The sequence below is a fragment of the Aythya marila genome (genome assembly GCF_965140915.1).
Source record: "Aythya marila genome assembly, chromosome: 3".
In the NCBI taxonomy this organism is placed as follows: Eukaryota; Metazoa; Chordata; class Aves; order Anseriformes; family Anatidae; genus Aythya; species Aythya marila.
The window spans coordinates 71766291-71794136 of NC_139044.1; the positions used below are offsets into that span (position 1 = coordinate 71766291).

Consider the following 27846-nt stretch of genomic DNA (forward strand, 5'->3'; position numbering starts at 1 on the left):
CAATTTTTCCCCAGAGTTAAATCCACAAAATGTAACTGACATCAGGTCCATAAAACACAACCAAAGTCAAATTGTTTTCATTCTTTGATCACATACAATAATTATTTAGATGCAAGCAAGCATATACAAAGGCTTTCATACAAGAATAGAAACAAACTGGACACTACAGCTGGCAGTGTCCAGGATATTATGAATACTCTACCAATAATTTCAGAAGCACACTCGCTGGTATGCACGCTATATGTGAAGCTACAATAAAGAGGAGTATGAGATAAAGACTATAGAAAATACACCAAAAAAAATTAAAACTAAAAGCCAGTAAAAATCATGCAAATGTCTGAATTGTGTAGCAACTGTGCGGGACAATGTTCAATGTTTTGCCGTAGAGAACCGATGACAATGCGTTCCTTGTAAATTCAAACAAAAGCATGTCTCACAGTGACAACATTGGAAAAGAATAGACCAAAGTAGATATGACCATGCTTTTAGCCTGATTTTATTGATATTTATTATATTTATACAATTTTTGGTACTATACATAAGGCATATGAAAACAGCTATGTAAAATAAATGATGCCGAGTATCCTGCCATTTACCTTTTCGTAAGTTGCTGTATCAAATCACATTTCTTTTAAATGAGTATGTTAAACTGAACAGCAGTTAAATTAGTCTTATATAATTTATGAACAATTACGAAAAGTGACACATTAGGGCTCCTGAGGATCATGTAAATTTTAAGAGATGTTAAAATTGTATTTCTTGCATGGAGATTTAAGAGAGCTTTAAGAATTGCATCCTCTGCCAAAAACCTTCACGTTAAACTGCAACTCTAACTAGTGTGATTAGCTTATTAAGTCTGCATTTTATAAGTACACATAATGCCAGAAGCAAAATACAAGTCTAGACTCATTAAGCGCGTTAACATCACTGCTGTCATTTTGTTACTAACTTCTCCCCTTTACTGAAAGCTGCAGAGAGATAGCCCCTATTCATCTTTTTTTCTTATTCTCTTTTGTCATATACTCTTCTCATCTTCTATTCAACACACAAACCTTACCTTGCAGCTCTCCTCATTTCCATTTCCATATTTTTTTACTTTGCTACCCAAGCCATTTTGAATGCCCTCAATACCACACTGCATGCTGTGTATTACCCATTCACACCCCTCTTGGAGATTCACGGGTGTGGGTCTGCTACAAGAAATACAAGCCTTAGAAATAAGAAACTGCTAAGAAAAAACACTCTGAAGTAGCATTAACCTCCAAAATTTCACAGGGACTCCTGTCTGTGTTATAGTATAGACTGCAAATCCCTCAGGACAAGAACCAAGCAACTTAAGACATAATAATAATAAACAACAACAAGATAATGGCATTATACTAATTCATTCTTCAAACAGAGATCCTGAGATAATGTTACTCACCAAACCTGCAAACAATACACTACCTATCAAAAATGGGTAACTGCCAGGTAAGGTAACTCATCACTATCGTGCACACAGATCAGCCAGTAACCAGCTCACATCAGTGTTTCACAAGATCAACAGGGGCAGGGCAGTTAAAGTATCTCATTAATTTATAAGCATTTAAAGTAATTCCAATGATATTTTCTTTAAACGCTCTTAGTAACTGTTTTCACCCAATACAAGGTACATCAGACAGACTTTAGAGGTCAGCTGGCCGGTCTGCATAGTGGCAGACGCAAAGCAGGCCCTAAAAATCTGCTCCAGACAACGAGGGATTGTGCAACACCAAGGAAGGAGCAGGGGGACACACTGCAAGGCTCCATTTCCAGCACCCACTGGAGAAGATACACTGGGAAATCAAAGGCCTCAACAAAGGCAGAGCCCCAGAGTGTGGTGACAGAGTGGTGACACCCAGGACCCTGGCTGCAGGGTGATGCTAGTGACCCTGTACAAACAGGAATGATTTCTTTCAACAGAAGGACACTGCTTCCTTAGCAGTTTTCTTCTGATACACTCACCTGCACAAACAGGACACCTCCTGTGCATCTCAGTGTTTTTATTCTCTGAATATTTGGACACTAAGGCTGATTGTGCTTCTGGAAGTAGGGAGAAAGACGAGAACCTAGCTACCAGCATTTCCTAAACATGGAGCTTCAGAAGACCTCAGGAATAAGTGATCTGCAGACTGCACACATTGCAGGAGACTGCCCTTCTCTTCATGAAGCCATCCACTTCACTGAAGCATCTAGATATGTAGCACTCTAGATGAAAACCATTTAAAGAGCCAAACTCTTTCCCTTTTGAAGATTTTAGAAGACTGTTCAAGTCCATAACAGAAAACCATATAGACCAATCCAAAGAATATTTTAATAAAAAAAAAGAAGAACAAAATACGTTTACAATATGTATCATTAATCTTAACTCATATTGAAAAAATAAAAGCACCGACTTTTCAAAAATTTTCAAGCTGGGTTAATTTTTTGTAGATTGGATCTATCCACTATAAATTGGATCTAACCACTCTATATCTACTGCTACATCAGGGAAAAAAAAAAACTAGTTGGTCAGCTGATCATCATATCTACTATAAGGCCACCTTCCAATAAAAATTTAATAGGTAAGCCTCATTCTTACACCAGAACTTACCAATAGCCTTTGTGTAATGTCTGGCCCCAAGCAGCAGCTCTGGAGCTCTGTACCAGAATGTCACCACAACTGGATCCAAGTCTGCCAATGGCTTCAAAGGTGAGTTGAACAATCTGGCAAAACCCATGTCAGCTGGAAAATGCAAAACAAAAAAGGAACATTTAAAATTTTTATATAAATAGCAAGTCAGAATTTAACAATATTGCAAAAAGACTATTTGAAGAAAAAAAAAAAAGCTCAAAAACATTAGAACATACAAATTGAAGTTTCTAAGTAACCAACACATTACTCATAACAATACTGGGCCAAATTTATCTCAAGCTAAATTCCATTTACTTCCTTTATAAGACTATGAAGGAAAACATTTAACTTTTAAGTGCTTCCACCATGGCACTGTTAAAACTATTCATAACACAGATGCCCATTTATTTAAATAGAACTGAAATAGAAACCTGCCTAACTAAATTCAATAGGATCAGGTCTCTAAATCCAGCGTGCCTTTTCTCTTTCATACATACAAAGCTATTCTGAAATGATATGCCTTGTGACTGCTACGTGCTGATCTAAAGTGCAAAAACAAAATAACTACAGCATAGATTGTTTTGCCTCATCTTTGATCTGGATGGACTGCCTGCAAGATCAGGAAAAAAATATTTTCTCTTTCAGAGAATCAGAATAAACAGAAATTAATGAAATTAGCTAGTGTACACAGCTACAGAGAGATATTTGAAATGTTTGCAGGGATTTTATATAAACCAAAAATTCTCTCTAGAAACATCCTTGTAAGTAACATTAAGAAATGCTAGAAGGGAAAATACAGAATGTGTGTGTGTATTCAAAAACACACATTTTATCCAAATCTGAAACTTATCTTTTACCCAAACTTCACCTCTATCTTTCTGCTTCCAAAGTTATGAAATGCCATGTATGTTTTTCTTGCAGTTACCTATCCTAATACAAGTATATGAATACAAAATGGTTAACTGAACATTTTGAAATATGACAGAAGTAAATGCATAGAAAAGAGGTTCCAGTATATTACTACTTTCTTGATGATTGCCACATGCTTTATTAAAAAAAAAAAAAAAAAAAAAAAAGTTTATATCCATATGACTAAGGCTTAAGTTCTGCACAGGTAATTAGATTTTGGATAAAATCCATCACAATTACTGTGGTTTTCTACCTTGATACCCAATAACCTTTTCCATAGCAAATCTCTGGACCTCTGCAAACATATGCATGATGTTTATATAAAAATAGTTCAGGACAAACACAATATATAAATAGCAACCCTACAGTAACTCATCTTAGCTGTGGAATGAAACTTTCTCAGGATCTTTACCTATTTTGACTCTTCCTCTTTCAGGACCTTCACCCATTACCAGAATGTTTGCTGGTTTCTGGAAAACCAAAAGCAGAATATTTAGTTGACCAACTTTTGATGATTACCTTTAGGAATAACAACAACACGTGTATTTATTTTGCAGAAATAAGCATGTGCGTAAGTGAAAAATAAACATTTCTCTAAGTACTTTTAGATGTCTAAAATTACCACACATCAGTTTTGCTGACATTTGGTTTTTATTCCTAGCTACCAATTTCACAATTAGAAAAACTGTGAAGTACTTCAACGTTTCACAGCAAGAATTCCAATCTTTATTTAAATTTTCACTCCTATTTTTACCCGAATGGTCAGGTTCATTTGTGAGACTTTATTCTACAGGAAAATTTTATACCAGGTAATGTTTATCCTATACATCCATAATCCAGGAAGAATTACTTTTGCCAGTATAGCTTATTGAAAATTATGCCAAATCTTAGTATGCTCGAAATGTATGAATGCTAGAAAATGACCTTGGCAAAACCAGTTTTTTTTTCCACAAAGTTGATTTCATGTGAATTTAGAGAGATAATTTGAGAGATTCTGAAATGAGAATTCACTTAAAACAAGAATATAACACAGCTACATCCAGGAGCTTTTTTGCACTGTAGACAGAAATATTTACAGGTAGAACAAAATCTTTATGGGCATTTTGTGCAATCTACCGTTGTTCCCAACAAGCTGTTTGTGAACACCACATAAAATCTGCACAAGGCATCACAGCATTTGTTCTGCATTTAGGATCTAGATTCCCTCAAACATCAACAGGCATTCCTTGGAAGCTTTTGCCCTATTGTGCTAACAGCTGTAAAAAAGTGAACAAGATTGAAAACATTAAGTGGTTTGAATGAAGAGATACATAAACTTTCAAAGCAGAACTTTTGGAAGGTTTTCATACAACCATTAATTATATTTTAATACACAATCTACAGTCTCTAGTGCCCAAAGAGGTCTGCTCAAACAGGATTTGTTCAAGGATCAGAAAGAGACATCAGAATCCGACTTCACTTCTCAATTCCTAATGTTTGCCATCATTTACCTGAAATAAAGCAGTCAAACTAGGATTGCTAGTTTGGCTCAAAATTGCATGCAGCAAGTTATTACATTTATTACGATTTTTTTAAAACAACAACAAAAAAGCTCCTTTTGCCCCCACAAAAGCAAAGATATCACTACTTCAGCACTTCTGCTTCAGTTATTCTTTCTCCTAACTATCTGGCCCCGTGAAGTTGTTCCCCCTTCCCACCCCTGCCCGGTGCCAGACATGGCCTCTTCCCTGGCTCCAACCATGGTTCCTCTTTTCCCTCTCCTTCTAACCCTGCTCCAGATGCCTCAGCCCTCCTCCTCACTTTAAAAATGAACACTACCTGCTGCTTTGTTTTGTTTTGTTTGTTTGCTTTTTAAATCTCAGGATAATTTCCTGAGGGAAAATGCACTCCCTTCTTGGAGAATGCAACAGGTATTTTAATTACCTGTAAGTTAACACTCTTCAAATTAACTACTAGAAGTTTACTCATTAGACACTCCTTTCCTTGAGTTGATTAACACTGATGGATCACTGATCACTTAGAAATAGGTTAATATTGGTAAATCAATAATAAAAATTTAAAAAAGGAAGGGCTTTTCTGCTAACTTATCTTGAGTCATCTGTCACCAGCAGACCTGGGGAACATAAAGATGATTCTTGCTGTCAGCAATATTTAAAGATAATGAAATAAAGCACTTCAAGGCAACTGGTCAAACTCGGTTTTTATATTTATGTATTACGCTAGATTCAATCTTCTGGAGAGCAGAGCAATCCCATTCTGCAGCAATGGAAGAACACAGGTTTGTAAGACATGATCTCTGTTAGGAATCACACAGCTCTAATTGTCCCAACCAAGGCAGCAAAATTTCAGTTCCCTCATCAAAATTCTTCCCTAAACTCCTACCCAGCACCCTTGGCTGAGACTTGAGTAGAAGTTAAAACCACTTCTTGAGACCTTCAGATTCAGGGTTGGATTCTAGGAACTACAAAATGGATTTATTTTTCAAATAAACAGAGCTGATAAGAAAGTGGTTATTGCACTAATTTCTAATGATTTTTTTTCTATCAAAGAATTTTGTTGGGAGAAATAAACTGTATAACACCAGGAGTTGTGCTAAGATAAAACTTAAAATCTAAAACTGGCCTGCAGGCCGCTGTCTCGCAACAGCTCCTGTCATGGCAGCTGAGAGGCCTTAAGCCAGGAGGACACATCCAAACCTGCTTCTTATTTCCCACATAGCACATCAACCTTTTCTTTTTTTTTTTCTTATCAGCCACTAATAGATTATAACTTTGGAAGTTCCTCGTGGTAATCATGGCCATTCTGGTTAGAAAAGCATTTTAACTGCAGGAACACCGAGCCACATGAAGAGGAGCGCTGCCCCGATAGGTAGGACACGCCTTCCTGAGATGAGACACGAGATAGCCAGTTCCTGTGCCCACAGAGTTTTATTTAGCCGAAATAAACCACTTCAAAGGAGCTCAAAGCATAGGCTGTGCATTTTGTGGTTGTTTTTGTATAATGATGGCTCAAATACCAAGCAGTAACCCCACACGCACACCTCCCCAGTGTCTTCATGACATGCAAGCCACACCACAAGGAGCTCAGGCCTTGGCTTCGCTGGCAGCACCACGGCAGGGTGGCAGACCTTCAGGTGCTCAGGAATGGGGACAAAACTGTGTTATTTCATGGGTTTTAATTTGGTATCAGAGAACCTCATTGCTGTCATGAGGTAGGAGAGAGAACTGCTGAAGGGAACGTGAACAACTTCTGCTTTTTGGAGAACCAAGAGTGTTGGTCTCACCTCTGGGTATGTAGGAGTTGTAAGTGACAAAACATTTTCCTCAGAGATAGTCACTGAAGAGCCTATTGAAGAGCCTATTACAGTCTCTAATATAGTTACTGAACAACTGCAAAAATCTTAGAAATGAACTGGCTCCATGCCTCAGGTACGTTCTGAGTACGTGAAGGTCATAAGCACGCTTCAAGTTACAGAAACAAACCTCACTGTTACCCGTGTGATGATGAAAACTTCACTTTAGGTGGAAAAAGGCCCAAGCAGCTATGAGATCTGAATTGACACCCAAGAGTAAATCACGTCTCAAAAAAGTTTGAGACACCCTACTTAAAATCCTTAACTAACTCCTCTGTCGAAGGTGAGGTAATCCAACAACGACTCCCCTTCTGAACCAGTTACGTCCCAATTAAAACATCCCCTATTTTCCTAAAACTCCCCTCTTGCTGGGAACACAAAAACCCCAGCTGCGAAGCGAAGTGATACTGCTGCATTTCCACATCTTCAGTTGCTATAGAAACTACCGAAACAGTACGGGTTCGGGGTCTCACGTGTAAGATCAGCTATAAAAATGAACAGGCTAATCCCTGCAGAGAAACGCGGTTGAGGTCTGTCTGTCTACAGAGCACACGAGAAAAAGAGCAAGGTCAACAGCAACCAGAGCAAAAACCTGAAATATCTGCAAAAAAAAAGTGGATGTAGATGACTATGATTTAATGGGTCCTGTAGAAGCACTGAGAATAGATACTGGTATTTACTTCTCTGCATCACGGGGACAGTGGGAATAAAGCAATTAGAGGAGCTTGGTGGGAGAGGACTGACGGCGTTGTGCTAACAGGCATGTTTTTATAAATAACACAAGAAATGAATCCTCATTGACATCCAGATCATGTGAATCAATGGGCTCCCCATTTAAACATTTAGGCAGGGGACTAGAAGAAAGGTGAAGGAAAAGAAGCCATCTCGTCTTGAAAGAGTAATGGGTCAAAACAGGAACAACAGCTGAACAATAGATGGCAACGCTTCGGTTTTAATGGTTATTGTTGTTATCTCCTTGAGTGCAGTGGAGACACAATTCTTAAGAGATTTGGTGCAGAATTGCATTCCTATGAGAAAACCTCCGCAGGGACATGCCACTTTCCATACACCATTCTGTATTGTTTATATCCAAACAAATGTGTTTCCCTTTTGGAATGTATCACTGGACAAAGAACGAGCTGAAATTAGGAGGCTTCCATTGTAAGAGATATTGCACGTCTTCTAAATAAAAGCTCTCCCCACAATTAAAGAAAACTGGCTTGTGATGAGGTCCAAGTCTTAACCATTTAAAAAATTGCAGACAGCACAGTGTCACACAAAGATGCACTTTCAATTCACTAGCAAAAAAATTAAAAAGGAAATGTAGAAATGTTCCCAAAGAAGATGACACTGTTCCACAGCATGGGCACTGCTTGGAAGACCACTGAGCCATAAAGTTCAAAATGCAGAGGGAGCTGCAGAGTTTTCACATAAATTTGCAAAAAAAAAAAAAAAAAAAAAGGCTTTTGCTCTTCTCATCTGCAAGGAAACGTAGGCACGTTTCTGTTTTCACCCAATGCTATTCAAAGCCAGACATTCTCTTCAGATAAATATTGCGTACTGCTACTACTGCTTTTGATAGCAATCGATTGTAGGATTTGAAAAAAAAATCTTTCTTTAAAGATTTTACCATGTACTGCAAAACTCCTAACCATTATCACTTCCATTTCATTTTCTTCCACATCCTGAAATACATAAAGAAAATGTGTTATCATCACTTCCCTCTCCTTTTTCAGAAAACCATTTGGTCAACATTTTTCTGATACTGAAGCAGTAGACAGAAATGAACCACGAAGAGGAGCAGATCTTCACATCTGTTTCTCTTTAGGACCCCTACATAGTGTGAACTCCTATCAGACTCACTGCTCTGATCACACAGCATCACTCCCAACTCATTTTTTCAGCTGAGTTAGCCTTAACTTCACAAAAAAACATTATATTATCTGTCTAAATGTGTAACCCATACTGTTTTTTTCCTCTATTTCTCTATACCATTGAAATTCTTTACCTGGCAAAGCACTATCATTAACAAATCCCAACAAGATATTTATCATTTCATCCCAACCAATAATGTTTCTACAGGTATTATCAAATTGAGCAAGGCCCAAATATAAAATCGATCACTACAGCACATGGACTAAAAAGGCAGTGAAAAAGGACTGCAAAAATGTTTTGAAGTAGCACTCATTAAATGAAATCAAAACTTGTTTAAATCTAAAGAGGAGAAAAAGAAAACAGAGGCAAACAAATTAAGTAAATACATGACAACACAGGAACCAAAAAATACCACGGAAAGCTTTTAAAACTAAACTAAAAAAAAAAAAAATTAGAAACAGTCCAAGAGCCACTATGCGATAACAATGAAAATACGAACAAATGTGGACACGTAAAACTTCACAGCTAAGTGTTGCCAGATTTCTACCTTTAAAATGCTTCACTGGCATACTTGATAATCACCAGAGGGATACCGGTGACAACAAAAACATTTTCAAATGCACTCACAGCAGTGATGCATACAAATGTTTTTATTAATATAGTAATAAATATGTGCTAAGACTATTTTTGTCTCCACGCTTGCTTCTTATAAAAATATTTTTGATATGAAATGTATACAGAGACATAGAAACGTGTGCCACTATTTGAGAGCAAAAAAAGCCTTTTGCATCTTTCTGAGCAATGGAAATTAAATGCTCCACCACAAACCATGGTGTCAGAGAATGGTAGGGGCTTCTTTATTTCCTAGCTGCTGAACTGCTATGGTCAAAATAGTCATTAGCTTCAGATACCAGAAATTCCAATAGCAACAAGGAGCGCAGAATTTATCTGGGGCTCCGGGACTACCAGTGAAATGAAGTACTGCGAGGAGCAAACTGGGGAGAAGATATCTGAGACATTTCTTTGGAATGTCTTAGATAAAGATTTTGGTTAAACACATTCCTCGCCCGTATCCATTACGTGTTGAGAGGGGAAACAGAGTGTTTCCATATCAAAGCCTATCTATCAAAGAAATATTTTCATGTTTATATATTCCTACAGAACTCCTCTATGCAAAGAATGCAAAAGCAAAGGAAAGCAGGAACACCAAAACCATGCCCACAGTGCAACCACGGATCTGCACATATTAAAAATAATAACAGTAACTGAAAAAATATTAAAGAGGCCCTGCAATAAACTTGATATTATCTAGCCTACAGCAACAGCAAAGATGCCTACGTGGGCTTCAACATGGACCGATTTAAACAAGCCTGGGTCTTTGAATATTTATCTGGAGAATCGGTTAAAAATCATACAATACTTCGAGGGGGGGGGACCTTGGGAGTTCAGCTGGTCTCCACCCTGCCCAAAGCAGGGCCAGCTTCAAAGTTACAGCCGGCTCTGAAGCTGCATCAGGTTGCAGACTCATAACCAAGGCAGCTGCAGTTCTCCAGGGCTGGAGTTTTCTCAGCCCTTCTGGGCAATCCACGACCACCCTCACGATGAAAACAACGTGCCCATCACCTAATCAAAATGCCTCTTGTTGCAATTTGTGCCTGTCCCCCCTCCATCCTCTGCATACCTCTTGAGATTCTCTGTCACCTCTCACTGGGCAGTTCAGCCCACACCAAAACGCCGCATGCTGCTGCCTGAGCTCAGTGGCAAATGTATTTCACCATGGGAAGGAAGGACTTGCCCATCTTTTTACCCAAATCATGTATAACAGACTCATACAAGCTAATCTGTTCTACTCAAGTTGCTGTGCCTTCACTTACTCATAAATATCCATCCTTATGATAATGAAACCAGTGGTTAAGTAAAGTATTAATTTCTCAGTTTTACCTCATTTTTCATAGGTTGGATGTTCTCGTGAGAGCTGTTCAAGCACATACCTCAACTGACCGTAATTCTTTACATTCACTTCCATCAGCACTACCCAGGCACTCTCCAGAAATGGCCAAGATATTCCTGCTCCTTGTAAGAATCCTCTGCTTCAAAATTGATTTGAAACAATGGCTTTGTAGGCAATTGCTAGAAAGAGCATTTTATTTCTAAACTCAAGGTGTTTGGTCATTGTTGACACAGGAGAAGTCTATTAGCCAGACTCTATCCCCTGGCTAAGCAATGGATAATGAAGTTGCAGCTGTGTCACTGGAGAGCGGGCTGCCAACACAAGGGTTATATGAAATAGGAGTAATCACAAGAGGAGAATATAATGTTGGGCTACATAATAGCTCAGAAACGAAACCATCTTCCTTTCATACACCATTTCTTGCAGGTTTCTTATGGCAAATGGTGCATTAAATTACTGCAGGACAGAACTGAAAACTCCAGACGACTCCGGACACCGGGCACTGCTTCCACTGAAATAATCTGCACAATGCACTCGTGGTTTCAACCCGATCCATGACAATGCAGTTCAAGAGAAGAAAGAAGAAAAAAATGAATGACAAAAATGCACATCAGGAGAATGCCAAAACATTTGACACAAATTAAAGTTTATGTTGCTATGCAACATTATCCAGAGCCTTCTGCTGGTTCGCAGCAGCACGCCTGAAGAGAAAACGTTACGTGTAACCTTGAGAAGGACAAAGAAGGGGAGAGCCAGATGGAAATGAAGAAAAATACCGTCATAAATCATCAACGAAAACTGAAATGTCATAAAGCAAACGTTTAAATAACACGCTGGATTCACATGGCTCCTGGGATTTTCCACACGAAGGCCTTGCTGGGCATCCTTTACCACGGGCTTCACTTGGAATAGCTACCTGAAGGCAAGCAAACTGAGAAGGCATTTGCACGCGTGGGACACTACAAACTTCTTTACCCTTTTAAAAGCAAAACCTGAGACCCAGGTCTGCTCGAATGCCAACGTCAGAAAGCTTACAATTGCACTAAGCTTGAAATGAGAAGCAAAGGACATAGGGTGCTTTATACCTGTCTCCCTGCTGCTGGGGCTCTTTGTTTGCATGACTTTGTTTCTGCTACAATATCCTAAAGATTACAGGCCATAAGTGCTACGTCTGATAACTCTTCCAGCTACAGCACTGAGCTCCCCTATTGTCAAATTCTGGTATTTGTTTTACACAACACGCTGACTACTCCTCCCATTTCAGTAGGGTTATTGAGACAGACAGACGAAGCTGCTCGCCAGTCAATGTACAAACAACTGACACTGAGACTACTGACACGGCCATAAAACATTTTGGTAATTGCATTTCACAAAGTATCTTCGGCAGTAAAACTCCAATACCTCCATTCCCCCGGGACCCTGGCAGAGGCAAAGAATTAACAAAGCTTTGCGGAGCGCAGTAAATAAACAGATAGAAATGTAACCCATTTTCATTACAAATACGATTCTGCTTGGATAGTTTAGATTGATTGAATTAGGTTGAAATATTAAATGTCCTTTCATGGAAATTTCAAAGGAGAAAAAGAATAAGAAGGTATCACAGTTATTTAGAGAGGTCGCTTCCATCTTGAGTGGGTTTTAAGTGTCCCTTTTTGTTTGCACATGGACATAGGAATATAGCTTGGGGGATACAACTACAGAATTATTTTCTTTTATTTTAGGGTAGAAAGTTTCAGCAAGATTTTGAAAAAATAAGTTTTGAAAAAATCAAATATTTATGTCTAATATTTCATATTGTTAAATTAACTCTTGTCAGTTTACTACATACACTATTCTGCAGTATTACAGTAGATTATTTAACCACTTTTCATATATGCTGTCTTCCTACACTCATAATCTCCAGGAAAAAAAGATAAGGATCCATCTCCCCTTCCCTTTTTTCATGGTGAGTATGAAGACTAGGAAATCTAATCCTTACAGAGGTGATCAATGTAGATATCTGTTTTACTGTACAATCAACTTCTCCTTCATGTAGAAATAATTTAGACCAGCAATTTGCAACGTATCCCCAATCTTCCTGCAGTCTTTCTCTGAGGATCTTCTTGAAGCAAGTGCTTGCCTTCCAGTATCTGGAGGGGTTTCTCATCATGGACCACCCAGCAGATCAGTGCCCAGGCTTCAGAAGAAATGCTATCACCCTAATACAAGCCCTGACACCTACAGCAACACCAGTTAGGATTTAATAGTCCACCGGAGAGCAAGGGCTCAGACTAACAATCAGATTAAATCTCTCTACATCTCTCTGTCAGTTTACACCAAAACTATTCCTTTACTCCTCAAGTTTCCTGACTTTTGGGGGATCCTCAGGCCCATTCAGGCTCTTATTTCTAAGAATAGCACCAATGGCCATGTTCTTTAGCAACAGTGATACTTCAAGTCCAGTCTAGTATCACCAAGCTGGAGAACACTGCTTCTCCTAGTTTCCCTCGGAAGCTGTGTTTCCACTGGAACAAGCAGCTACGGGGTTTAAAAAGTACCTGGTAAATTTGGGCTGCTTAAAGATGACCTAGTTCCAACCCCAATCTTGAGAGGTTCTCTCAAGCTAAAACAGTCTGGGAAAACAGCAGAGTTGGCAGGAGCAAGGGAAAGACAAAGGGAATGAAGGATCGTGTCTGCAACCACTGGCTGAGCTGGTGGAGATGGAGAAAGGGATATGAGCAGGAGGGAAAAAATGGCTCAGAATACAGAGATTGAAAACCTGAACTTGGTTCAGAAAAAAACACAGCTATTTGAAGTTAAGATTTGGTAAGTCAATTTAGAAAGTAATGGAGACCACAAATTATCTTTAAAAAAAAAAATCAGGCATTTATTACAGTTACTTGGCTGCCATATGTATAGCCCAAGATAGCTGAGTTTTCTTATCTAGGAAAGAAGAAATATTTTGGTCTCTCAGTTACCATAGTACTTATGCAGCTTGATAAATATTGATTTTCAATATCTTTTTTTAATATAAAACAGTTCTCACTTTGTAGAATGGCATCGGTAACTTGTGTTTCAGTACCAACAGTCACAGTCCAAGGCAAGCTGTAATGCCAGGACGTACGCCGGCATCTTGGGCACGAAAAGTACGTTTCCCTACCCATAACTGCTTCTACAGCTCCCGGGTTTTAACTCAGAAAAACACCCCACCTTTTCTGTAATATTTTCTCACTCAGAAGCTGTTTTTCTTTAGAATATTTTGCAGCCATTCGTTTCAAACATGGATCTCCAAGATTTCAAAATAAAGACTTTTCATATACCATTTTCGTATGCACACGGTATTACCATTTGAAAGTTGTGAACACCGCTCCTTCCTTTCTATCCCATGCATCTCTTACTAACAACTGGAACTGAAAAATGAGACTGTGTTTGCACAAGAGCTTAGTCCTCCTGTTCTTGAATCTATGAACGCTGAACACGAACAGCTCGCAGGGCACTCTAGTGCCTTGTAGGAAAGGCACTGTCCACTCAAACCTTTGGTAGAACAACCAAAATGCAGCAGTCTTTGTACGTTTCAACAGCATCAATGAGGTTAAATCCCTTTAAAATGGTTCATATATGTATCTGTTAAATAGTCACAGTTACATTGTTAATCTTTTCCACAGGCGTTTTTGGGTGCAAAATGACCCGTTTGGAATAGCCTTGGAAATTCATGCAGCTAGATGAAGAAATTATCTGGGCTAAGTGAAAGCGTGAGCTGTCAGCACCTCAGCTAACATGTGGGGAGCTGCCATGGGCACACTCTTATCGTGTGGTATCTTGCAGCAAGCACTCAACAGCCTGCTTCTTTTCATGCAGGAATAAAGGTATCTCTTATTTACCACAGGATGCCACTGGTAAAAGCGTGCCCACAGGCAGGTAGAGCAGCTAAGAGGCTTCCAGCGCATATTCTCACTTGTACTCACAATAAAGTTGTCTCCACCAAGAAAACATGCTTCTGTTCTGACCTGCAAGACTCAAATGAAGAGGCTCTCCAGTTTAGAGATCCCTCGTGTCTGATAATCAAGTTGCAGCAGAGCAGGGGAGAAATCTCTTCGGAGTAATAATGGGTTTATCTGTCTGCCCCGGTTTCTCACTGTATTTACAACGTCGATGTATGATTGATCAACAACACTCTGTCAAATTCATGAATATTAATGTAAGGCTTGCATAATATTTACGGCATCTCTTAGCCGTCAAAGTAAAAATAACCAAGGTAAGTTGAAGACGAGCATTTGTACAGAGCATATTTGATAGAGTGATTTGAAGTGTTTATAGAAATGGCAACAGGTCATTAAAGTTAAAAGCTGCACAGTAACTAGTAAAATGTTAATCTTTCTGTCCCAAAACTGCATCTTGACTCCTGAAAGAAAACTGAAGAAAAAAAGATGTTGGCAATCAAGCCAAAATAATTTATGGAAAGAACAAGTAATTTCTTTGCTTCCATTTTGGAGAAGTGCAAAAGAAATTAGGGGGAGAGAAGAAGGAGATACACTAGACATACTTATTTCACAATATTCAGACTTTCAGATTCCAGAAGTTTATTTCCTTAGTATATTGCTAGTATCTGTATTTTTTATTTTACTACCAAATAGAAATGCATCAAAATACAATTACGTTAACACATGCTTTTATGAACAAATATGATAGGTATTACTCGTACTCATTAACGTAAACCAAAAAGTAGTTCTTGGCAGGATATAAACGGGTGGTACTTAAATATTTTAGGTAGCCAACTTAAGAAAAGTTAATAGAATCATTCAGATTGGAAAAGACCTCTAAGATCATCCAGTCCAACCTTTAACCTAGTACTGACAAGTCCACCACTAAACCATGCTATGAATTTCTACATCTAGATGTTCCATGAAGACCTCCAGGGATGAAGACTCCACCACTTCCCTGGGCAGCCTGCTCGAACGTCACACAACCCTTTTGGTAAAGAAATGTCTCCTAATATCCAACTTACACCTCCCCTGGCACAACCTGTGGCCATTTCCCCTCATCTTATCGTTTGGTGCTTGAGAGAAGAGCCCAATCCTCACCTTGCTGTAGCCTCCTCTAAGGTAACTGAGTGCGACAAAATCTCCACTGAGCATCCTGTTCTCCAAGCCAAAGAACCCCAGCTCTCTCAGCCACTCCTCGTAAGACTTGTTATCTCAACCCTTCACCAGCTTCGTCGCCCTTCTCTGGACACACTCGAGCACCTCAGTGTCCTTCTTGTAGTGAGGGGCCCAAAACTGAACACAGCACTCGAGTTGCGGCCTCACCAGAGCTGAGTACAGGGGGACGATCACTTCCCTAGTCATGATGGCCACACTATTTCTAATACAAGCCAGCATGCTGTTGGCCCTCTTGACCACCTGAGCACTTCGCTGGCTCATATTAAGCTGGCTGTCAGCCAATATCCCCAGATCCCTTTCACTGGTCAGCTTTCCAGCCACTCATCTCCCGGCCTGTAGCTCTGCTTGGGGTTGTTGTGCCCCAAGTGCAGGACCCGGCACCTGGCCTTGTTGAAGTTGGCCTAGGCCCATGCGGATCCCTCTGCAGAGCCCTCCTATGCTGTGGGAAATGGTGTCAAAAGCTGTGGGAGTCTTTTGAAGATCGACTACTTTCAAATGACATACGCAGCACACACACAAAAAGTCAAAGTCGTCTTATAAAATTTTAACCTACCATTTTATCAATTTGGTTATTAACTTGATCATGTCTCTGGAGTTATTTGCAATACTTTTGTAAGAGTTTTATAGTAAACATCAAGACTCCTCTTATACCTTGTACTGCTCCATATCTAATGCCTTGTGAAAGAGCCAGTTAATTATTGATGTGGAACACCTTTATCGAGTTTTCAGCAGAAAAGAGGTTTTAAAATCAATCACTAATCCAGGCCAGTTCTGAACTGAAGTCCGTGGTTGAAGATTTTTAGGATTTTTAGACACGTTTACAAACTTGCTGCACAAAATGTTTACAGGTTAATTAATGATGATTTGGGATCAGCTTGACACCTGTAAAAATAGTTTTCCCATATACTTCCCATAATACAAATACTACAAACATTTCTGGAAAGTTAATTGTTATTGGGCATTTTGGTTAGTTGCTTTTTGTCTTTTTTTTTTTTTTTTTTTTAATGTAGGACAAAAAGTCCACAAAATTTAAAATGGATAGACGCCTTCTCATTTCATAAGGGATTTTTCCAATACCAATTTCCAGAACCACCATGGTCAGGCGCATCATCAACTTCAGAAAAACAGAACTTAGAGACCTTCTTTGCATTTTAATGAATCTTTGAAGTTTTCAAATGAGTATGGTAACTTTTAACTGGATCGTAAAATAAAGGAGGATGAGTGCACCTGGAATGAGCAAGCTTTCCCTCCCATATTGGTCAAGGTAAGAAATGCAGAATTCTACCTGCGATAGCCACTGCAGAGCTCGAAGTTGTGAATGCCAAAGGGAGGAGCAATAATTACTGCTGTGAAGATGAAGAAAGGGGAATATTTCAGGAAAGTCAAAGCTGAGTCAAGGTTATATGAGTAATGTTAAAGGGATGGCAAAAGGTAGATCAACAGATACAGGAACGTGGGCAGAGGAGCAGGAAGTTGGAAGCAAATGAAAGATTTGTGTCAAGAAAGAAAACAGAAAAGAAGAGTTGTGAAGAAGGCTGTGCCTGCCAAAACCAAAATCTGAAATAGTTCAAAACTAATTATAATATTTTTCCATTCAACAATTATGCCATTTTTAAAAATGAAAAACAACTTGCATAGGCATGCAGTGGCTGTGAGATACCGCCAATTCCTGAGAAACGTTCTGTGATTCACGCCAAAAACATGAGCGTGTTCAAGTGTGGCAGGTCAAGCTGTCCTAATTTTTTATTTTATTTTTTAAACTAAACAACTCCAAACACTTTCAAAGAAAGACGTGATTGTCCCAGCAGCAGCAAAGTGGCCTCAACTTATCAGGAAAAATTCTGTGTTGTTAGCGCTCCAGATTTATGCTTTACCTTGCTATTGATGTTGCCGGTAAGTCCTTGGACATTTTCACAAAACACTGAACGCTTAAAATGCAAATAAACTCCCTGGGGGATTTTTTTTATTATTATTATTTTTCAAACTGCATAAATAGGCTAGGGGCTCAACTCCTATTCCTCAAAGCCAGATTATAACTTCTTAAAAGCCTGCTGTGCAACTAGTTATCTCTGAAAAAAAACTACCTTTCAGAACATACCATAGGAGCACTTTTACTCTACGGACGTATGTCCTGGTTTCAGTTGTGATAGAGTTACTGGTCTTACTCACACAATGCCATGCTTTGGATTTGTTATCACCCATATTTTCATCACACGGGGATGTTCCAGTTGCTGCAGAGCAGTGCTCGCACAGAGCCGAGGCCTCTCCTGCTCCTGGTGCTGCCCGGCCAGCGAGGAGGCTGGGGGTGCCCCAGGAGCTGGGAGGGGACACGGCCAGGACAGCTGGCCCAGGCTGCCCAAGGTTTTACATTTTTTTCTGATTCTCCAGATTTCCAATTCTGAGTGGGACTCCTCATCCCACTGAGGAGGGAGTGAGCGAGCATCTGTGTGATGCTCAGCTCCCTGCTGGGTTAAACCACAACATACTCTGTTGCCTTATATTTTGCATATGCTGTGCCCACCAGCTAAAATTCTTCCTTGTATTTGCAACAAGCATTTTGAAAATAGTCAAGTTACAAACTTCAGAACGTGGTGGAAGACTAAGGAAGACTTACCAACTCTTTACTAGAGTCGGTAAGAGATTTAACGACTGTAATGTCCCTACTATTAAAAATCCAAAAGCTATCAGCTGACATGGCAACTTGAAATCTGGTATTAGTAAAATGAAAAGGAGACTGAACCCTGCTCCTGAACACCATTTTTGTGAGACTGAAGTGATTGTCACATTAAACACTAAACTAGACGTGAACTATAGGACTGTGCCCTAAAGGATCAGTCAAGCTGAGCTCTACAAGCCCAACATATGGGCACCAATCAGAAAAAAAAATATGCCATGAAGTCATTGGTAACTAAAATATATGCCATTTTAATGAAATAACCATCAGAAACAATGTAAAAGAGACACTTGAACAATACCACAGTATCTGTCCAGTTTTAACACTGGTAAATATTGGGCAATTTTGTCTTATTCTCGTTAAGCAGTGCAGTATCAAAGGACCGTGCATCTTCTGCAGGACAGAAACAGGCGGCGAGCAGTCAGCACAGAGCGGCTACCGCCGTGCAAACCCACGCCCTCGGCTGCCTTGCTGCAACTTGTTCACGCAGCCATACCCTCAGCGTTAGGCTAGGATTTTCGACTACCCTAAATTAAGACTACCTACATGCCGAAGGAGGGTTCCAAGTTGCGTGCACCAAGGAAAACAGCTGCAGCAGGTGAAGGCGTTGCTGCCTGCAGCAGCCCACACCGTCCCTGGGCTGGAGATGAGCGCCCCGACAGCAGACGACTGATGCGAGCGCAGAGCAGGACGGCCCCAGACTGCAGCATCTTCAAGTGGGACAGCCAAATCGAGCACCTCTCGGGTTTTCAGGCTGCTCAGAGCATCCCCAAAGAAGGCTAGTGTGATTTAGGTGACCTATTTCAACAGTTAATTAATGCTTTCCTGAGCGCTGCTGTGCACGCAAGCCCACAGAGGGAGAGGTGAGGGTCTCGTATTTTCCCGATGAAGCAAAAATAAAAATGATGAGTGACAAGGACTGTGGGAATCTTAGCAAACTACATATTATTGAAGAAGGAGGAATAAGCGAGAAGAGACTGTGAAATTATTATCCTACCAAGATAACCAGAACTGGGAGCACACACGATCTCCAAGAATTAAATGAGTCTGCAACTTTCTTTATTTCAACTACCAGGAATTCAAATTAATATTTGCTTGACAGGCAAGCAGATCTAGGGCTGAGACTGAAATTCGCATCTCGAATTTAGAGAAGTAAAAACAACTTAAGGGTCTCATTTAGAGCCTGACTTTCAGCTGAGCTGGCAAACAGCTCATCATGCCCACAGTTGAACGGCCATAAAAATAATTTTCATAGCATTACAAGTCGATATCAGCTCATTAAAACGTAGCCTACTGGATTTCGCACACATACTTCTAAGAATCACCATCCGCAACTGCTACATCAAAAGTAATTATATTAAAGGCAAATCAAAGTAAGAATGTACAAGCATGTTTCATGGAATCAAGGAAAAATTTAGAACAGAAAGACACATTTGTGAAAAACCCACTCTTTGGCAGCGATTACAGCAGAAGACAAAATGGCTTGGGCAGCTGAACACCGAGGGGAATTTAGGAATGCAAAATATTGTCTGCAGAATTATTTTCACAGACATGAGTTATATGTGAGAACAGCAGCTATACAGAATATAACCACGTTACAGGTTGGGATTTTGGCTCAATATTTGAGCAAGTACAAACACTTAATACCATCTTATTTAATTTTTATTACTATTTGGACTTTTTTTTTTAAATAAAACTCTATAAAGAAGTGGTTAAATAGAAATAAAACTAATATAAAAACCCTTTCATTCAAAGCTTATTATACCAATGAGAATCAAAGCAACACAGTGGGGGATTACCTCTGGGGGTGTGACATTTGTTTGAGACTGCAGTATCGCAATCCCAATATAAAAAAGCATTTTTTAGATGTTATTAACTTCGTTAAATAGAACAAAAGAATCTCTACACTGCTTTTTGTGTTTTTGTGACGATTTTTCTTTTTGTACTTTACAAAGTAGCACGGGAAGCTACTGAATTGCTGGGTAAGTGCTCCCCCAAGACACTAAAAAGACAAGTGAGGATAAAATTTAGTTGTGCTTGGGTATCACTGGGGCACTGAGTGAAGGGGAATAGGGACCTGTCTAAATGCCTGTCACATATCCAGATGGGCTTTAACTTGCAGAGAGCAGAGAAACAGAAGAGCAAAGAAATGGTTGAAGAAAAATCCTGTTACCACCTGGGTTTGGTGTACAGAGAGTTTGGTAGCGCAGCTACAGTAGGAATGATGATATCTGAAACATTAGGCAGAAAGCAGAAAAGGAGGGATGCTGGAGGAGCCAGCGAGGCCTTGAGATGAGCTGTCAGTGAAATCCCAGCCCATCAGCCACTTACTGCAGCAGGGTGAGTTTCTCTGACAAGGTTCACACAGAATCAAACTGAGAAAGAAATTAACGGCCTTTGTTAGTCACTGCTGCTTACTGGATCCCGGATCAAAGATGCTTCATTGAAATGCAAGACAATTTGCAACGTTATTACAACATCTTAGCAGAGCACTAATGACTTCGGCATGCTTGCAAATGAAGAGAAATGTGTAAGAGAATGCACAAGAAGGCAAGCAACACGAACAAATGCAAGGAAAAATGAAAACGCTGCATTCTCATCTGTATGTTTCATGTTCTTGAACATTCCCTTGTTTCATGTAACTTCGAAGTGTGTTAAAACCATTGAAGATAGCTAAGCTTCACTAAATTTTATTATTGTAAGTAAGAACATGTCAGCGATGTGGTGACAACCCTTTTAACCCTGTTCAGAAAGAGCAGCGAATCCAAAAAGAAAAGATCTGACAGATAACCTTGCAGCCATTGATATTAGCCCAAAAAAACTCCTTTCTCCAAGGGGGAAAAAAGTGATGGTTTTTTATAAAAGAAAAACTTTTAAAAGCTGTTCATGAACTTTGCATTTCTCATTTGGAACATAAAGCTCAGCTGGCTCCCTCCAAGGGTCAGCTGCACCAGCACGATAAATACATCGTGGATTTACTAGAAAGCTTCCCAGAGAGGACAGGTCCTGAATTGAGGCTATCGGAAAAGATGACATTTTCCTTCTGTTTTCCCTTTACCGGAAAAATAAATAAATAAATTCTGGCATTACTTTCGTATTTTTGTTCTTTTCTCGCCCTTTTCCTACCTCAGGAAAAGAGATATGAAGCTCACAGGAACCATATGTCATCTGTTGACTTTAGCAGCAAGCCCCAGCCAAAAGAACATTAAATCAGTACCTTTGTTTCTTCTGACTCATCTGAATTTATATCCAGTCAGGGCTTTATGGGCGTAAGCTTGTTTCAGAACCTGGGGCAAAACATTTTTCTTCAACTGCAATTATTTTTATTAGTAAAAATTAATCTACAAACATCTTCTTAATACTCCTGCCAGCAACCAAAGGTATGCATTAGTCAATCTCTGAAAAATTGTTGTTTCCACGTAGTCAATGGATGCAATAACTCTGTGTGGGTCTTCTCAAGTTGTTCTATACCAGGTGACGATCAGTTTTTACAACTGAAGGGGAAAACAAAGTTCTGAGTAATGAGAAATGTGTCATTGCTAAGTGCCCCTCAATATATAGAGTAGAATAGCTCAGTATGAAGGGACCTACAAAGACCATCCCACTTCAGGGATGAACAAATGTTAGGGCATATTACTGAGGGCATTGTCCAAACGCCTCCTGAGCACTGACAGGCTCGGGGCATCAACCACCTCCCCAGGAAGCTGATTCCAGTGTTTGACCACTCTCATAATACAGACTTTTCTCCTCATATCCAGCCTGGTTTAGCTCTGTGCCAGCCCCATGCATCCTGTCTTTGGTTATCAAGGAGAAGAAATCAGCCTGAACATTTTGAAAAAGAAGAAAAGCATAGGCTGATAGAACTGTTTGCTATTCAGCATGTAAAACTTTAGGTTTATTTATCTGTCTGGAAGCACACATGCACACTGACAAATATATAAGCACACATACACTGTTGTTCCTCAGCAGTAAATTAAAAAAAAAAAAAAAAAAAATGTATCTTCTCTCTCTAAAGGGATTTGAAAGAAGAAAATTGTGTTAGTCTTTCTTGCGTTAATCTTTCAAACACCAAATTCAGATCACTTTCTAAAGCCTCTCTCTTCGAATACAGACAGATTTTCCTTTATTTTGGAAAATCTACGAGCTGGGTATAATCACTAATAAGGTTTTTTGACAGCCGACAGCCCCCTTCACAGTAAAAGGATCACACAGATGGAGCAGTACCAGCTTCAGAGGCCCTAACCCTGCCTGCAGAGCAGCACACGGGGCTAGGCAGGAGCGTCAGCCAGGAGCACGTGTAGGCCCACGTTCACCCGCCCTTCTCTCACACACTTACACGCAGGCCCTGGCCATAAAACAGTGAGGATGACAATTAGAAACCATTTATAAGAGTGCGAAGACACTGGCAGGCAGGATGACCTGTTACTTATTTATAGGAGCTGGGCTGCCTGAGGGGGCATGTGGGGCCAAGAGGCTTCCCGAGCCAGCACAAGGTCCCTGGCAGGGGCATTCCTGGCTGGCAGGAGAGGGCTGCAGCAACCCACAGCTAAATTTACTTCTGATATCAGCCTGCAAAAATCCTTTTTCTTTTTTTTTTTTTTTTTAGAAAAAGGGGGTTCCCGCACGCGTCGTTTCACGGTTTGTCTTTCAGAAGCACAGTTCGCTAGCCTAGTTATATACAAAAGCAGTGTGTTCAAAACCCACGTCGGTCCCACTGCAGTTGTGGTAGCTTCAATTATTTACTGGCCTGGAAAAACTTCTTGGGAGGGCCAAGGGATTTAGAAGACAGAGTATTTTAGTGTTATAAACCAGCAGGAATAAGCACCGAGAGTCTCTCCTCATTTCAAAGGCTTTGACATGAAAGCAGAGGTAAAGCGTCAGTATCCACTTAAATATATATTTTTTTTATTTTTTTGATGTCTTCATACAACGTGTAATTGACTTTAATTCCTCGCCTTTGTTAATACTTCCGTCTCATTAGGGTAAGAGTATCAAACAAAAAAAAAAGCTAACGACATAAACCACACATACGCTGCTTTCATTCAAAGATTTGGTAGCACGTAAAGCAGTAAGCTACAAATTAAAGCCAGAAATAGCTACCAGATTGGGAAACGGAGGCTGAGGCAGGTTAAATGAGTTGTGTAATGTGAGAGCAAAGTTCAGAGCAGGGTCCACGATACGAGACTGCAGATTGACATCACGGCTGGAGGAGCATTACTACGAGGAAATGATGACTGCCTTAAAAGCCAGCCGGTCAACTGGAAATCTGAGAAGCGCTGGAGCTTTATTGGATTTATTAAAATTGGAACGATGAAAGCCTACTGAAACGTTGCTATCCTATACAAATACCATGAAGGGTCATCGAAAATACTCATTTGGATAATTTTCCTGAATGATTTAATAATAGATTTTTTTTTTAATATCAGAAATTATCAGCGGAGTTGGATGGAAACATCGATCAGCTGAAGGATTCCTGAAGGCGCTGAGCCCTTGAGGGAGGCTGAAGTTGCCGATCCCCACAGAAAGTCTCCCGGCTGGGTCAATTCACTTCAGGCTTCCCCCTTCCAAGATGGGGAAAAGGAGAGGCTTCAGCTGGCTGCAGCCTGCAGGCAATCCCGTAAGAGAATAATCACTGCATCTTCCAGCTTCACTGGAGATGCTGGGCTGGAATACCAAAGCTTGCTCCACGCACCATTCAGGCGAGGTTGAACCAGCACCAACCACTGCACTGGCTTCTGGTGGCTCTGCTAAAGATGTCCTCTTGGAAAGAAAGGCACTGGGCTTGTTGCTGCAACAGCTGGCTATTTGGGGGTCCTGTTAAGAAGCCTGGATCTGGGAGCTTACGTGTCTGTCTGTATGCTGCCTTTAGGATGATCAATCTCTATATGAAGAGACATGCTGGCTCAAAATTATATCAAACCTCAGCTGTCTGCTATGTCCTTCCACCAAAAATCACCAGATTAGCACTCCCTAAATCCTGCAGGTGACAGAAGCACATGAGCGCTTTGTAATCCACTCTGGGAAGAAACACAAACTGATTAGCTTAAGCACTCAGTGAAAATAGCATCAGCTAATGCAGATGACATAGTGCAGTGAAGAACGCGATTCCTCCCCCCTGCTTTAAGAGATATGGGGATGGTTAAATAAATTAAAAAAAAATGGAGATGGAAAACTAACAGCAAGGTTTTAATCCACCACCGTTGGATTTGTCCTGTGTCCCCTCCCCCCAGAAAAAGAAAAAGTGGTCATCTGCTGTCTGAAATTAAAACCCACCTCTATGATTTTTAGCTGCCATGGAGAAACTCTGGGATGAGTTGATCAAAGCAGGGACACACAGCCAGGAAGGTGCTCTGGTCCCAGCCTGCTCGCTAGGATGCTGCACTTGCTAGGAAAGGGAAACGATCCTCCCTACTCATTTTTGCTAGTCTGAAGCTTTGCACTGGCCAGGAAGAGGCAGCAAGGTGCAAACGATGAAGAAAGCTAAAAACGAAGGCAGGGAAAACAAAAAGCAGGGAGCTGCACACTGGAAAACCAGATCTACAAGGTTAATTTTCTGAAATGAAAGGCAGAAAGTTGCTTTGGAGAGAAAAGGTTACACTGAGAAATACACGTGCGCATGGAAGTATCACCAGCTCAGCCCCACCTTGCAGCTGAAGTAGTGAGGAATGGCCAGCGCAGGTGAGATTTGGGTGTGACTGGCATGATGGGGTGGAACATGACAGAAATCCTGAGAAAAGCAAGCCTTCAGCGAGGAAAATGATGCACAGTGGTGTAGCTCACAGGGCACGTACACAGAGACTACTGGAAACCAGAACTGTAGAAAGAGGAAGGCTTTCGCTGGTTCTTCCTCCTCCTCGCTCTCTCCTTTAGCTGTCTTCTGAAAATACCCATCTTTGTCTTAGTTTCTCACAGAGAGTCCTTTTACCTGTTTTCCTTCCCCATTTTTGATTTCCATCCAATATCTCTTAGTCATAAACCACCAAGACACTCAGCTGATGTGCGTATTACCGTCAAAACCCTAAAAATTTGTTCTCTAAGTGACAAAAACAATTCCTAAGCTTTCACTACAGCTGCCTTTTTCACTGCATATTACCACTAGCAGTGCTGTTCAGTAGTGCATAAGGACCCTACAACCAGAATTTGCTTCAGGGGGAGGATTATAGATCCTAAATGTAACACTGCCAGCAAAATATGACAGTGGCACTGAAGACGGAAGATGAAGATCCTTGTCCACTTGGTTCCCACACACAAAACACCTCGCCCATGTGTCCATCTAACGCCAGCATTTGTGTAACTGCACGCTGAACCAGATCAGGGAATGCACTCGCACGCAGACCGACACTTTCCTTGCGAGTCTCCTTTTAAGTTGGCTTAGTTTTGCAGCCCCCAGCTTGGAAGGAGAGGAGCGCAGGGGAGCAGGAAGGAGCAGAGGCAGCACGGCCTCCTGCGGCATCGCCAGCAACTCGTACATCAAAGAGCTGAGGGAAGCACCTCGTCTAGAATCTCCGCCGCCTTGTGCTTGAAACACCTACAGCTTCTCCGAAGGAGGAATCACACAAATGACTGGGATGAAATGGAATGCTGTACATCCCTGCAACGTTACGACTCACGGACACCTTTTGTCGGAACATGTTGACTCTGCCCTCTCTATGCAAATCAGAGCTGCGAGTCTGCAGGCGTGTCAGCTGCCGAGCCTTTTCACCCATATCGCTTTGTTCCATCTCTTCAGAGATTTTTTTTTTTTTTTTTTTTTTTGCTCTAAGCGCGCCTCCTTAATTGTAAAATGACACACGGTGTCAATTTAAACGTTCTCAAGCTGCAGAGAGGCAAAGGAGAAAAGCTGGGAAGTTATTAGTCAACAAGTATTTAATAAAGTAACAAAAACACTTCAGGAGGGTGGCTCATTTTGTCAAGTTAATCTTACAGGTCTACTACAACCAGCAAGTTTCCAATCTCAGAATGCTGAAAGCAACTATTTAACACGATCCTAGGGGAGGAAAACAAAATCCTCGTTTCTCTTAATCTCCAACATTTGTTTTCAACCAGTAGTTTTAACAACATTAGGCATTATTCTAGAGACAGGCTCAAGGACATGAGCAGAATCTTAAATGAATTCCTCAGTATGGTTTCCGTGCACTTAAAGCATCTTGTAGATAATGTCCCCCTCCAGGAGGATACATCCTATTACAAATAGAAATGACTTTTATCAAGTTCGAAGGGAAACGGTCTCTACCTGTTTTTATCCATGAGCAACTAACAGCATCTACCAAAGGGTTCTTAACACAAGAAAAACTGCCAAATTCCTTTCTTTTGTTTCCATGAACCCACACTGTGAACAGTACGTGGAAGATCTCCATTTGCAGATGCCTCTGCGAAGCAGGAAAATACAAAATTATCTTCCCCCAACACCACACAATCTGATAACCAAATAGCATTCCAGGTGACTTGAGAGGACAGCAAATGTATGTGTTTTTATAGACTTACATCAATTCCACGCTGAATAAGCGGACACCATGCTACCCAAACCTATCAGAAACCCTAATGATCCTGTCCCATATTCTGCACTGATTTGAATCTAGAAGTACAGAAAGTCACTGCAAAATATTTTTTAAATGACAGATTTTAACAGCTTAGTGAAAAAAATTATACCTGAAAGCCAGTGAGCTCCTTCCACGATGAGAAACCCAGAAACAAAATAGCCCTAACATTACAAGAAATTAAACTACACACGACCTTAAATTATTTTTATATTTCTAGAAGTCTGAGTACAAGCTTCTCTGGTACTATCATTTGCCTCAGCTTGGGCGCTTTCCTGAATTTGGACTTGTGTTGACAGTTTAATCTGACATAAATTTTACACCAGAAGAGATTAAAGGCAGACACAAATTTAGAATTGCAATGGAATGAGATCTGTTAAACACACTTGCACTTTCCCCTAAGTTTAAAAAAATGCATTTTAGCAATAAATTGATCCGTTCTACTTGTAGGTGATGCCAGAACAACCTGTTCTGCTTTCTGCCACTCTCTGCAATCTCATGCTGCTCTTGCACCAAGCAGCTCCTGCACACATCCCACTTGCCAGGGAGCTAACCCCACAGAAAATTCATGCTTTGGGAGAAAACTGAATACTTTCTCCACATTTAACTCCCTAAATGAGCTTACCATGAGTTAGATGAGTGTCATCCACCAGCTAATTAAAATGGGTGGCAATGCCTTGATGGTACTGAAGAGGAGACTGAGACTGTCTCCTTGTGGTGGAAACTATCGCTTAGCTCAACCCAAGGACATGATGATTCGTATTGCAGGTCTGTATTA

The 27846-nt window shown here is 40.4% G+C and overlaps 1 protein-coding gene across 1 annotated transcript in view; it reads right to left on the bottom strand.

The window, feature by feature from the left end:
- Nucleotides 1–27846, bottom strand: part of CDK19 (cyclin dependent kinase 19) — a 113099-nt gene that overhangs the window by 29490 nt on the left and 55763 nt on the right. Inside the window, exons 5-6 of the mRNA XM_082757237.1 lie at nt 3954–4011; nt 2612–2743 (exon numbers count right to left, since the gene is read on the bottom strand). Coding sequence (XP_082613363.1) covers nt 2612–2743; nt 3954–4011 — 190 coding nt within the window. The remainder of the gene's footprint in view (nt 1–2611; nt 2744–3953; nt 4012–27846) is intronic.